Genomic DNA, 14,916 nt, shown 5'->3' with positions numbered 1-14,916 from the left:
CAGTTTGCAGTTGGACTTGCCTTAAAAGTGAGTAAAAATGGTACATAAAGATGGTGATCATGACTGACTTGTTTAATGTCTGTGTTTCAGTGGGACTGGTAGAGAATCTAATAGAGCATGTGAAGCAGACACATGTGAAAATCAACATGACCTCACTACAGGTGGGAAAACCAACAAGCCGCGGGAAGGACGATCCATTAGTTCAGGAACTCATTCTGACCTTTGACCTTCTGCGTAACTTCTTGTACCAATCAGAAGAAGTCAAGGTGTGTATACAACAACAGAATCTTGAATGAGAATAAATTATGTACATGTATTACAATTTGTGAGGCAAGGTAAATATTATAGGCTTTGAACTGTATGCAGTCAAAGCTTCATGAATTCCATTTCTGGACCCATAATGTCAGTTGAAATCCCTTGGTAATTTCTCTGAATGTTCTTTTCCCATATAAAGCAGCCATATGTCATATAATACTTTAAAATGAATGCTTTTTTATTGTGGTGTGATAGGAATCGGATCCATTAATCACAAGTTGACATTTCAGTTATATTTAAATTTTGAACAAATAATTATTCTTTATCATCTTCAGCTTGCCTGTTATCATAGTGGATTACACAATGTAGTCCACAAGCTGTGGTCCTGGTGTCAGGTGGAGGGAAGTCTGATGACAAGTGTTCTAGCACTGTTGACCACTTACACTGCCCATTGTCCACAAGGTAAGAGAAATATATCTACACACTACTGACTTTGCTGGTCAAAAATGAATTTGCACAGTTCTGTTTGATGTTACACATTGATGTTCTATCCATGTGTATTAAACCTGTATCTTTATATTTCATTATCATCTATCAAAAAAATACTTATTGCGAATGTTTCTGTTTTCTATTTTCTTTTATGTTATGTTGGAATGTTTCTCATAGGCCACTTGAAAACAGTTGTTCCCTACAAATTATATCAGAACTGTGTTACTTGAGTTCAGCAGGCCTTTTGTAAAGATGAGGTGAGTCAGGAATCATTCACACCCATACCGGTCATGTTGGGAAAAAAAACTCCAAATATTTGGGGTTGTTCCACACTTACCTCTAAATTTCATATCTCCTGATTTTTGCAGAGAACTCCCGATTATTACATTATATCTTTCACTTTTCATTTCTCCTAAAACAAGTCCTTCATAAATAGAGATATCTTATGAAATCCATAGAAGCCATGTTTTATTTTATCACCCATGAATATTATTGCCACATGATGATATAATTATTATCACACTACAAAGAATTTTTTTTCTTCAATACATAGAATATTAAATTTAAGCATTATTCACATCAATTTATGATTTTTTTTTAACCCTGCAGCAATCTAAAATCATAAAATAAACCACAACAAAAGAAAAATCACAACAATAAAATTGTCTGCAGTTAGTTTCAATCCCAAGAATGATCACTGTGTGTGATGTAGTGTCTCCATTCCCACCAAAGAAACTTACACAAGTGAACACCTGGCATTATTGTACCATAAACACAAACATTAATTCTCATCATTAAACTAAATTAAAAGAAGGAGTGAAGAAACTTACCATACAGCTTATGTTCCCTCAAAAAACTAATTCAAATAAATATGTTATTTATTAAACAATGTTAAATGCCTTTTGAGTTGAGAATAAGAAAATAAGATGGGATATAAAACGTGGGAAAAATAATTGCCACATGTATGGTAACTTCAGACTGTATGTTTAGGCAATGCTAGTTACAACAAAATAGGGCATCATTTATTTGCCAATCAATTCAATTGCTGGTGCGTGTATAACACACACTGTTGAAAATGATTCCTTTGAATTATAATTGCAATGATAAGGATTAACTGTTAATTAGGCTTTCTGATTTGTTTACTTAAGATTAACCTTTAGCTGTTATGCAGTTTGGCCAAAGCCGATCAGAATATGAAAAGAGGGCACGTCCTGAGGGGGGAAAAAAGGCACATCACAGGGAGAAACAGTGTGTCCTTTGAGAATTGCATGTGTATCCTCCTACAGCAGAACAACTCGATAACTGCCTGTGTTCATTGCTCAACAAACATGCCTCAGCCACCAAGTGCAGAGTATCGATTCAAAAGTGTTCTCCTTGGTATAGCAGTGTTAGGGACCAGCTTTGTACTGCTAAAAGAGACCGCCGTAAAGCTGAGAGGCTTTGGCTTTCCACCAGACTCACTATTCATAAGCAGATATATGAAGCCGCTAAGAAGAATGTCACAGATATAGTCCATACAGTGAAATCAGCCCACTACACTACTAAGACCATGGAAAGTTCCAGCTGCAAAGAGCTCTTCAAGATTACTAACAAGCTAATGTCAAGGAACAAATGTACACCACTTCCAACTACCTTCTCTCCAGTTGACCTTCCAGACATGTTTGCAAATTTCTTCCGTGACAAAGTACAAACCATTAGAGATAAGCTTGACATGACAATTTCAATTGACTTGTTGTCACAGTACAGTTGGGATACAGAATTTGAGCGGCAACCATTAGCAGCATTTGCACCTGTCTCTATAGATTTCGTACATACAATCCTGATGAAGAGTGCACCAAAGTCATGTGAACTTGATCCAATTCCAACATCACTGCTGCTTGAGTGCTTAGATCCAGTATTGCCTTCACTAACTGATGTTATTAATACCTCTTTCTCATCTGGGGAATTCCCATCATTTTTCAAAACTGCCATTGTAAAGCCTCTGCTAAAGAAACCAACACTAGACCATAATGATTTAAAGAACTACCGCCCAGTTTCTAATCTCCCATTCATATATAAAATCTTAGAAAAGGTTGTTCTATCCCAACTTATATCTCATCTTAATTCAACAGTCTTTTTAGCAATGTACAATCTGCATATCGCCCTTACCACAGTACTGAAACTACTCTTCTAAAAGTAGTTAATGACATTTTGCTTTGGATAGTGGAAAGATTACAGTCCTCACCCTCCTTGATTTGTCTGCAGCATTTGACACAATACACCATGATATATTACTTCACCGTCTCCATCATGTATTTGGCATTCATGATACAGCCTTACTGTGGTTCAAGTCCTACTTGGTCAACAGGACACAAATTGTATCTGCAAATGGAATACACTCCAGCCCAGTTGATCTATGTTGTGGTGTTCCACAGGGGTCTGTTCTTGGACCTGTTCTCTTCATTCTATATACTCAGCCGCTCTCAAGTGTCATAGATCATCGTCCAGTGTCTCACCAATTGTACGCTGATGACACCCAAATATACAAATCTAGCCACCCAACTGAAGTTGATGCTACCATCCAAGGTGTAGAGAGGTGCATTTCTGATGTGAAATCATGGATGACATGTAACAAGCTGCAGATGAATGATGATAAAACTGAGGCCATTCTGATCACAACACAAAGACTTTCTCATTCACATTTCACATCCTTTACCTCAAACAATAAATATCAGCGGCACCAACATTAAATTCACACAATCAGTATGAAACCCAGGTGTTACTCTGGACAGTACTCTCACAATGCACCAACATGTCATGAACATATGCAAGGCTGCATATCTTGAGCTGAGACGCATCAGCTCCATTCACAAATATCTTTCAGTTGATGCCACTAAAACACTTGTGTGTTCATTATTACTTTCAAGACTGGACTATTGTAACTCAATTCAGTCTGGTTCATCTCAATATCTACTCCAGAAACTTAAAAAAGTTCAAAACACAGCTGCTCAGATCATACTTAGAATACCATGATCAGAGCACACCTCCCTGCTGCTCTGTACCCTACACTGGCTATCCATTTGATCCAGAATCGAACACAAACTTTGTTCTCTGTGCTATGTTTCACTGATGGAGTCCAGTCAACATACCTATCTGACCTCACCCATGTGTACACACCAGCAAGATACTTACACTCCTCTTCTGATAATCGTATACTCATTATTCCCACTATGAAAACAAAGTCATATGGACAGCGTTCTTTTGCATAGCAGGGCCCAGCAATGTGGAATGAATTGCCCACTGAACTTAAACACAAAGACACAGTGATCCCATTCAAGAAAGCTCATAAAACTATTTCAACTGCAAGAACAAACTTAAAGACCTAATAATATTTCCTACCTTAAATATTTTCAGTATATTTTTCATGTTTTCTAATTTCGTGGTGTTTGTTTTTGTAATCATATCATTATACATGTTTTTATGTTATAGGTGTTGTCTAATGTTGTAAAGCACTTAGAGCTTCTAAAGATTAGGCGCTATACAAAGTCCTCATTATTATTATTATTATTATTATTGGACCTGGAAGATGAGTCAATATTTAGTGAAAACAAGGTTTAAAAATGCAGCAAAAACAACCTCACAATCTCAGGTCCCAGTCTCCCTATTTTTTTATTCATTCTCCCTACTTGGCTTTTGAAAAGTTGATAGGTATGCACACCTGTGAAATGCCATCCATAAGATAAGAATTTTGGGAAATTTGCTTTTTTTTAAAAAAAATATTTAAATGCACAGAATATAACAAAATACAACTAACTCTTAATCAATTCAAATGTTAATGGCAGTTAATGCATATGAATTTGGAATTAGCATCATAAAATTTGCATGTTTTATAAGAAATCTTATGTTAAAGTTTTGTCTTAGAAAATTTCAGTACTCTGCCTATAACATTATACAACAAAATATCAGGCATTTAAAATGTTAATAATGCCTACTGGTGGCAACACTTTAATAAATAAATGCAAAAATTAAATAAGTTTTATCAAGTGAAATTTGTATTTTCGTTTTTTCTTTTAATTCAGTCTTTGTGTAATCATCATCATTGTGACATGCTTGCTTCTATTCAAACATGAAAATGTCAGTCAACATCAGAGTGATGTTTGCAAGCATTTCCAAGAGAATCTAATTAAATGCTGATATTGTTTTGATCTCCAACATTCAAAGTGTTTATTACATTGTAACAATCGTTTAACTTTAGACTTCTTTGTATTATCATATAAATTATGTTTTTTGTATCAAATCAAGTAATGGAGGTAGAATAAATGGGTAGAAAGGCATTCAAATCTTACCCACATAAGAGTAGTCATGGTTACGTGTCAATTGAGCTCATGTCACCTGACCATCCAACACTGTTTTAAATATTATCATGTAAGTAACATTGTAAGGTACCATATGTACTCGTGTTTAAGCCTGCTCTTGTATAAGCTCACCCCTCAAACTGAATAGGTAAAACTTTAAAAAGTGCATGACCGGTGCCAATCCATATGTCTAGCCATATTGAAAACTCTTGTTATTAATTGGAAATATTGAAAAATGACTATAAAGTCTAGAAAAAATATTAAATTTTCATTATCACAACCAGTTTTGTTGGAACTGGTAACATAACTGCCTTTGCTTTTGGGAGAATTGTAGTATTCAGATTGGAACCTCTTAAGGAGTTACTGTTAGGTTGGGAAACTTTTATGTTTTTGGTCTGGAAAAAGTTCAGGAATCTTTTTTAAATTTGTGGCAGGAAACCCAATTACAGCAGGTCCTGGGATTCAGGTTAAGTATATGATCTGTTCTTTGGTGATCTGCAGTAACAATATAGAAGAAAACAAAAAATTTCAAATTTATACCTCATCCAGAAGATAACCTGACCACCCTACATCAAAGCCTTTATTTTTTCCTAAATTATTCAGCTTATATGTGAGTATATACTATATATAACATTAATCAGTGGTTTTTCCTAATTCATAAATGTGATCAAAGATAGCAAGGGAACCAAGTGAAAGGTGTACTTGGGTATGAAAAGCTTAGTATCATATATAGTGCTCATTATGGAGATGTGAGATCCAGATTTGTAATGAACTTAAAATTCCCAAGTTGGCACTAGGTTTTCTCAAAGATGATTACTTGCAAAGAAAACTCAGCATAAATATTTTACTGATAAGACAAATAAGAAATAAAAAAATTTAAAACAACAAAAATTTTATTGTTTTTGATTCCCTAAACACATTTTAACATTCCACTTTTTTTGAAAAAAATCTGTTCTGAATCAACAATAACATGAGAATGCATCCACATTTACAAGCAAATGCAGTAATGTAATAAACCATGCTTTCACTGCTGTACTAGTGATGTGTATTGAAACTTTGATCTTTCAAAGATTGGTTATATTGGAAGCAAAAGTAATTCATAAAGAAAAGTGAAAATTTTGTTAGAAAACTATTTATTGAGAACATTGAGTTATTCTGAATGTGGTTATACAAATTAGCAGTCTGTCATTTACCCATCCCTCTTTGCTGTGGTCTGTGTTTTGGAATTCTAGTGTGTAAGTTATTAAGGGAGAGGGGTACTTTATTTAAAACCAAATGAGATAATAACCAATACGAATATATTCAGTTAAATTCAGTACATTGATTACAGAGCATAACTGACAACAAGAATGACAAAACATTTTCAATAGTATGGGAACCTATCACGGTTTTCAACAGCCATAGGTTTGAAAAGTAGCTTTTGTTACCTCATATGAACTGTTTTATATTAGGTGTAAGTTTTAGATCAAGTAAATAATCCAGAGTTTACAGGCACTGTATGAGAAAGACTTTAAACTATAAAATTTTACAAAAGGTATTGTGAAGTTTTGTGACTCACTGCTAAAATGTGTAAAATTCTAATGTCTGTTCCTAACAAAATTGGATATGAAGGAGCTGATAATTTGATAAGCATTATCTGTTTTCAACTGATAACTGATCAGTGCTAATATGCAGTCTTGGTGCTAAACTCAAAACAGAACTCTAAATTTGGTATTTTATGGTTTGCTATCTATAATAAAGTCTTTGTGATAGACCTGAGTGTGAGAAAGAACATGCAGTGAGAATAACACTGAATAAGGGCATATGCCAACAACTATAATTGTTACCTTTTCTAAAAGAAACCAGTACTTGCATTGGAGTTTTCCAGTTAAATGTTGATCAGTGTCAGCATGAAGATATTGAATAGATATCATTTTTTAAAGATATATCCAAACAGTTAGCATCTTTGCTAGTCAAGATTCCAATGTGTTAACATGTTAACCCTATCTATACCTTGGCAGACTGAGAATATATTTCTGTGCTTCAGGTTTGAATTTCATTGAATGCGGCCTTAAACCACTGCATCCTATCAAAATTAAATTGTTTAAAAAATTTGAACACTGTTCCTACATGATCAAGACAAGGGGAGCACTCAACTTGAATGGACTCATAAATAAGCAGTTTTCCTCTGCCAGTCTGTGTTTGTACAAATACCTTTCACTCAAATATGCCTGTAATGGCTTCTCTCTGAAATATAGCCATACTTTTGATGTTAAACTTACAAAGTATCCTTTTGAAGTCAGTTGCTTACACCATTTTTGCCTGAAGTACAATGCATCACTTTTACACACTGTTGGTTAATTGGTATTACATACTAAGGGAGGCTACTTATGAAATGCAATAGATGTTGCTAGGGCATAGCACTAAAATATCTGCTCAATTTACCAAGGTGTAGATAGGATTAACATATCAGAACCTTGGCTAGTGAAGATGAACAGTTACATGTTATATTGAAACTATTTTACATTTTTATTATTTTTTTCTGGTTCCAAATGGGATAGATTTTGTTTTGCCTAAATGGAGGGATAATATGTTATCAATAAGCCACCGACTCAAAAGCCCCAGTTCCATAATTAGATTTTTCTCAGATCAATATATCTATCCAAAGACTGAATAATGGAATCATTTGCATATGGGAATAATTTAGTGCTAACAGCTGCAACTATATCATTAACATATATTAGAAAGGACATAGGACCAAGTATTGAAAATAAATTGTTGCAAAAGAAATACATATGAAAAAGTTTTTATAATCTTTTCAAGTAACAACATGATGATATAATTCATTTTTATAAGGTTCACTATAAAAATAATTCCTAAGAATTTGGAAAACCCAAAATAAAGGGTTATCAACAGTTGATGAAGATGAAGATCAAAGATTTATTGGAAAAGATGGGAAGTACATGAACCCCTCATGTTGTGACAAAAGTTTATCTGATACCAATACATCTAATATGATTGCACGATTTTTTTTCCTTGTCATTTATTCTTCTTGCATTAATGTTGTAAACTCTCCAACTCCATTCTTTCAGCGGCCAGCTCTCTAGCCTTCACGAGTACTACAGGATCTGGAAATGTGCCCTCTGGGTCAAAACCTCAACTTGGGAGCAACTCCCTGGTCCACTGCCTGATCAAACTCCTTAGTAAAGAAAACATCAAGGATGCAGTTCTTAAGGGTGTATTTGGCTTGCTAGCGATACTTGCACTGTCTGCTGAATGCAAGAATATCATATGGAAGGTGAGGTGGATTATAGTTCATCCACACTTCTTGGAACCTTGTCTTGCACATAATTCATAAAAATTGATAGTATTAAATTATGCTATCAATATAACATTTCATGAATCCAACTTTTGTTTCTAAGATAATTTCATTGCATTGTACATGGGATAATGTCATACATGGTAAAGGCATAATTTTGGAGGAATCTAAATGTACTATAAAGTCATTTCATTGATTATGTTAAAGTTTTTATTTAATAAAATAAATGATTTTTAGTTTTGATAATGAAAATCAACATTTAAGTTTATTTTCCTTGCAATTGTTGTAACTCCCTTGAAGAATTTTCACTATTTGTTTTCCAAGACAAAGAAAATAGAATTTTCAACATATTTAAAAAAAATTGTATGAGATGATTTCTGATATAAAATTCTCAACATCAGAACTATTTCAGTGACAACATTGCCATCATTTTTATACCACACCATAAATAGCTGCATTCATAGCTATTTTTAATTTTGTGAATTTGGTCCAAACAGAAATTCAGCAAAAAGTAAATGTGGGGAACCCCACTACAGTGTGGTACTTGAGGTCCATAACTACCAACAACGTTATGCACTACAACTGCTGTATGGAGAGAATGATAAAAAGATAAGCAAAGGCTTGTATGAGCATGACAGAGGACAATAAAATGCCAGATAAATGTATGGTAATAATTTTACTGCCTGCCAATTTATATAACAATTAGGATTAGGATAATCCCATGATCAATGAAAATTAATGATTGCTGTGTAGGTACATTAATTATGGTCTGTAAACTTTAGGTTTTTAAAACTTAATTGAATTATTTCTATCTGTTTGTCAGCTTGGCTGATATTTTCAGTAGTGTTGGGGAATAAGGGACATTAAAGACAAAATGATTGATAACCATGATGTGATTGTGTTGTATTTGAATTCAAGTTATAATAAAGTGAATGTTGTTTGCTTCCTCTGTAGCATGCATGAAAATAAAGTTTTCGGTACAAATGAGCACTTTCCAATCTCATCCTGTCATACATGGACAGCCCTTGGATCTCTTGCCCATATAATGTGCCTGAATGTGGTTACTCACTCTCTTTGTACCTCTCAATTGAAGTAAATAAGGTCAGTGATTTCTCCGACATCTGGATTCTTTCATCTGAAGAAGAACTTACACATCTGAGTAGGCCTTTGAGAATATCTAATATACTTTGTTCAAACTTGTTATAATGTCAAAGTTGAACAAAATCATTTTTTTGCAGTCTATGCATTTACTTTCAGAGTAATTTTTTGCGAGAGTTCTCAGAGCTGAATCCTAGAAAGACAAAGAAGGGAAAGAATAAGCAGCCGAATGAGGGTCTTTGGTTGGAGCTTCTTGTCAATCTCTCTTTCTCAACAGAAGGACAACAAATCATTCTCAAAATACCGGGTATAAAACAATCAAAACTTGTTAATTATAAACATTTCCCATTTGTAATGAAGATAATGGGTGATACATAATGCAAAATAAAATTTTAGGTAATGGTAACATGATGACAGTGCCTTGCAAACTGTATTAATACTATATTTTGTGCAATGAATCTAACTTTTTTCAAAAGTATTTTATCAGACTCTCCAGATGCATTCATGTTCTTATTTCTCTTGCAGTTCATGTAATATACTTTTTTATGATCATATGAAGTCAATGATATTGTACTCCCTGCAAGGGAAAGAACCATAATCATAGAACAAATTAATTAAAAAAATGCACTTGTAACTGAGAGATGAAATAAAATCACAAAATTCTGCTGTTATCCCATGCATGAGTACTCAGTAACATAATGTGCGATTTCTTTTTACATCCAATCACAGCTTTATAGAGGGGCAATTGAAACTTGGGAAAGCATAGTTCTGGTGGATGCTGAATGAACATACAAAAACAAACATTTTTGCTTGAAAAACACGATTAAGATTTTGTATTCTTATTTTAATTGAAACTGTACTACTTTGTATCAGTTATCAGAGCATTTGGTTCTTTTTTTAATATCATATGGTTGCAAAAGTAATCCTACACACCTTTCCTAAGTTATCATGTACAACTATGGTACATTTTGATGAGCAGTCATCAGTCAGAAAATTTGTTATTTTGCAGATTCTACAGATCTGCTTCTCGACTTCATGGACTGTGGTCAACCAAGACATAAGGAGTTATCTGTTCTCATCATTAGAAATCTGTGTTGCCACACCAGCAACAAACCCAAACTGCTAGCAAATGGTAAATAATCTGTCTTTTTAAATGTTCATTTTTCTGACAAATACTGCTTTATGCCATATATGAAGGCTTGAACGTCAAAATGAGATCTGCTTTACATAAACTTCACACAATATAAATGTTTCACACTGCAAACATTGCTACTTAGCAGTCCAAGGTTCCATCACCTGCCTATCATATACTGGTGTATGTTTTAAATATAGCATTTCTGTATCCTTTCTGATTAGAGGTAAATGACATTGTGCAATCATTGAAGGAACTAACAATGGATCCAAAATCCAATAGTTTCAGTTTGGAGTTCAACAATCAGATATAGTCTGCACAATGAATATTTTTTATTCTTAGTTTTTCCATGTGACAACGAAGGAGAAACATTGAAAATGTGCAGTTAAAAGGTCAAATGGAAAACTTACAGAGTATGAATGTCAGAATTTATTTTTGGCATGTAAAACTGAAAAGAAGGAAAAAGATGACTGATATTACTGGGATTCAGAATGAGTATAGGATTGAATGTGTTTTAAAATGGTCAGTCCAGAGAGCTTGCAGTCATGAAGGTTATGAATGACATATTCTTAAGGAAAAATAAAAGTTTAAGGAGAAATCATGTGGCATGGTGTTGAGGCAAGCTTCATTGCAGTGTAGAAAATATTTGGAATGAGCTGTTATTTGGTGACAAAGAGAGATGGATATAAAAAAAATAACATTTTCATATGGAGGTGAGTTGGCAAAGAATGGACCTCTCAGTGTTTGTCACCTAATCCCATCCCCAAATTTAGTTTGGTGATTTGGGGATGTTTAGCATTCAGTGGCATTGAAGCTGTTCCGGATAATATATGGTAACATTAATGTCCAGAAGCATGTAGAAGTAAGTGTCTAGCAACTGGATCTGGCCTGTAAGTACATACCATTTCCTTTAAATATGATAGATACTCTAGGAAGACAATGCATCTGTTCATGGAGTCTGCATTGTTCAGTAGTGCCAATGTAAAATTCAATTTAATTGTAGGCTGTCCCAGAACCCAGATTTAAACATCATTGAAGTTTGTCTGACTCAAATATAAACTGCAAAATTAAAATGAAAAACTCGGGTCAAAAGTAGACCAGGAACAGGCAGTTATTACTGTATGAACTTTGCTGTCTTTGAATTATATTCAGCATCTGTATAACCCTGTCCCACAAAATGAGAAAAGTGCTGAAATAAAAATGTAATATCATGATGTATTATGGTAAGTACTTCAGTTATTTTATTGAAAAAGAAATTTCTTTGTTTTATTTTTGGACACAGATAAGAGTAATGTACTTCATCACCAATCTGATGTTTTAGTATATACAATTTAGTTTCTCAAATAAGACAAACAGAATGTTGTTAACAAGAAACAAGTCTGCTAGACTTTAAATTGTTGAAAAATGGCAATAGAGTTTAGAAGAAAAGGAAAATACAGACATGGCTTTGTACATTCAGGGTCTTGAAACTCCCAATTTGATATCCCAAGATTTAGTGGGTATGAAAAGAAAGGGGTGGATGGAAAATATGGAGGGCTTATGCTGCCAGTTTTAAGATGAAATTAACATAATTTAAATGAACACAAATATTTGTCCCTTATTTAGAAATTCTAAAGGAATCATGGCTGCAGATTTAAAAATGTTGCACAAGAATACCATGGAGAGAAAAGTGCTAGGTTCTGCAATGACAAAAAGGGACAGTTGGCTGACTGGAAATGTGCATTTTTTGGTTTGGCCTAATACATATATATATAATCCTTGGTTCCTGCCAATTGTATTATTGTCCATACAGATTAATGCAGTGTACAACAGAATTTTATGAATGAAACTCCTCTTGCAGTTTTTGTCGATCACCACAAAACTTGGTACAAATCTTTATGCTTCCATAATATTTGTAAGAGTTATTGCCCTTTTATACTTATAAATGCATGACAGAATTTTGGGAGCTTAGCTTCTCTTGCACTTTGTAGTTTGTACATATTAAGTTCACACTATTTTCAGAAGAGTTGTATGCTCTTTTGTTGACTATAGATTCATCTGCATCATTTATGTGATTAAATTGCTCACCATTGCTGTAGGTTTTTAATTGACAGTCATGTTTGTCTATTTCAGAGAAATTGATTCCACAGCTTTTGCAATGTATGGGAAGCGAAGTGGAGAAAGTGAAAGCAGTGGCTGCATCAGCTCTTTGGGCTCTTGTCTTCAATAACCAGAAGGTGTTTATCAAAATAGCAATACATGACCTATAACATCAACTCTTTATACGATGTACTGGTGTCAAATTTGCCTCTGCTTCTTATCTCAGTTTTACATTATCACATAAAGCATCAATATTATGAAATCATTCATTACTTCAGAGTAGCATATACTTACTTATAAGTCAAGTCTATCTGTAAACAAAATAGTTTATGATCTGCAGTCACATAATGCATAGACAGAATAAGATCTATTTTGTTGATTATGTTATTGATTGATGAACTATAAAAGTAAACATACAAATAAACTTATGGAGCAACACGAGTGTGGAAGGAAACAGACATACAGCTGCACCACAATCCTCCCTTTGCACCAAGTGAAAGTCAGGGTCAGTTTAAAATATTGGTTACTGTTTTTATTAGTTATTTTCAAACTTCCCAACACTGGAAGACATATACTCAGAACCATAATTGTGTTAACTTTTTAGTGAAACACTTTTCTATGACACACACCACAGCTGCTGCAAGTGTTGTTCATTTCAAGGGTCTGACGTGTCCGAGCCGGCATCTTACTTTGGCAAATTGGGCATCCGTTGGTCCGTAGAACGTAGAAATTTGTTAATATGGACAGGATTAACATGGACAGGAACAGAAAGTTGGAGCATCTTATGCCATTGATTATTGGTTCATGAAAAGTTAACACTTTTAGCCACAAGCTTAGTTATCATATTAGACTAAATTTTTCATTGATCTTTTGTCCATTAGGCATTGTCATGGTTATTTGAAAATGAAAATATTTCTTTATCCAGCAGGGGTGTAAATATGTAATTTTCAATAACTTCTTACTTTATCTTATCATAATCTTCATTTTGAGACGAACTTAAGTAGTCTTTTGCAAGAAAATGGAATGCATCCTATTCATTTGATTGCTGTGTTAGATTAATTCCACTCGTACATAAATAAATTGGTTTTCCCATATTTTTTATGCTCTAACCCATCACTGTTAATACGAACTTGATATGTGTGTGTTTGCTTTTGTGTATGTTGGAGTGAGTGAACTACTAGGATGTTTTATAAACCTACATTAGTTAAGGGTAGGTGGGGGTCCACTTGATTGCATGAGAGTTCTGACAATTTATACAGGACATTTTTGATGCCTTAGTTGACTTTGATCTTTAATGTGGATCCGGAGAAGTAGGTGAAAACCACTGACCTTTGATTGATGACCATATTCCCAAGCTATGTCAGAACTGGGGTCAAACCCAGGATCATACATGCAAAGTGAGTATGTTACTAATGCCATTGTAAAAGTCTCTGCATTAGGGACAATTACACAGGAAAAATCAGGAATCCCAATTAATACTCTGCAACATGAATTTTGCATGTCAGGGAAGTTTAATCAATAGACTACATGCAGCAAATTAGGAATTTAAAATGTCATGATTTTTACCAACATGAAATAGGCAATAAGAATTAAATAACATTTTTCATTTCTATTCACCTGCCTTTTGGAGGAATGTGATGTGATATGACCCTGTCGATCTGTCTGACTGCCCATTAACATTTCTGAACAATAACTTCAATTTTACAGTGCCTACCTTGGGGTAAAATAAAGTCGATGGTCAAGGTCACAGACTGAAAGAACAAAAACAGTTTCTGCACTATAAATTGAGTTCTCCATCATCTACAGTTACCAAACTTGTTGTCTTGAATTTGGCGTAAGGAAGAAACTTATACCAACATGGGGTTTTCAAAAATAGATTTGTTATGAGACTGAGTGGTCCCACAGCAGCCATCTTGAAAAGTCTGTTATCATTGTTCATGAATGGAAAGTCATATTGAAATGGGGTTTCCATCAGAAGACTCCTTATTATGTCTAGTTTGTTTGTTCAGAATGAAAATGTTACTGCTTGAACATCCAGATTATGGCCGCTATAGTGTCCAGCTTGACAACCCTGCTATCACTACTCCTCCTGAGTATATTGTTGTACTGTATCAACATGGTGTTTTTACTGAAAGGACTTTTTATGATGATGACCAGTGATGACATTTACTGTGATTATTAAGTGTCACACTTCACCGGCTCTCATTTATCCTCTAGTCCAGATTTCCCCC

General features: G+C 34.1%; 1 protein-coding gene across 1 annotated transcript in view; it reads left to right on the top strand.

The window, feature by feature from the left end:
* LOC149770744 (rotatin-like) overlaps positions 1-14,916 on the top strand; it is a 76,127-nt gene that overhangs the window by 56,833 nt on the left and 4,378 nt on the right. The window contains exons 18-23 of the mRNA XM_089949173.1: positions 91-266; positions 591-717; positions 8,150-8,355; positions 9,634-9,781; positions 10,484-10,606; positions 12,719-12,822. Of these exons, the coding sequence (XP_089805299.1) occupies positions 91-266; positions 591-717; positions 8,150-8,355; positions 9,634-9,781; positions 10,484-10,606; positions 12,719-12,822 (884 nt within the window). The remainder of the gene's footprint in view (positions 1-90; positions 267-590; positions 718-8,149; positions 8,356-9,633; positions 9,782-10,483; positions 10,607-12,718; positions 12,823-14,916) is intronic.

This window comes from Sinohyriopsis cumingii, unplaced genomic scaffold (assembly GCF_028554795.1).
Source record: "Sinohyriopsis cumingii isolate HCF-2022 unplaced genomic scaffold, ASM2855479v2 utg002431l, whole genome shotgun sequence".
In the NCBI taxonomy this organism is placed as follows: Eukaryota; Metazoa; Mollusca; class Bivalvia; order Unionida; family Unionidae; genus Sinohyriopsis; species Sinohyriopsis cumingii.
This window is presented reverse-complemented; position numbering and strand designations above follow the sequence as displayed.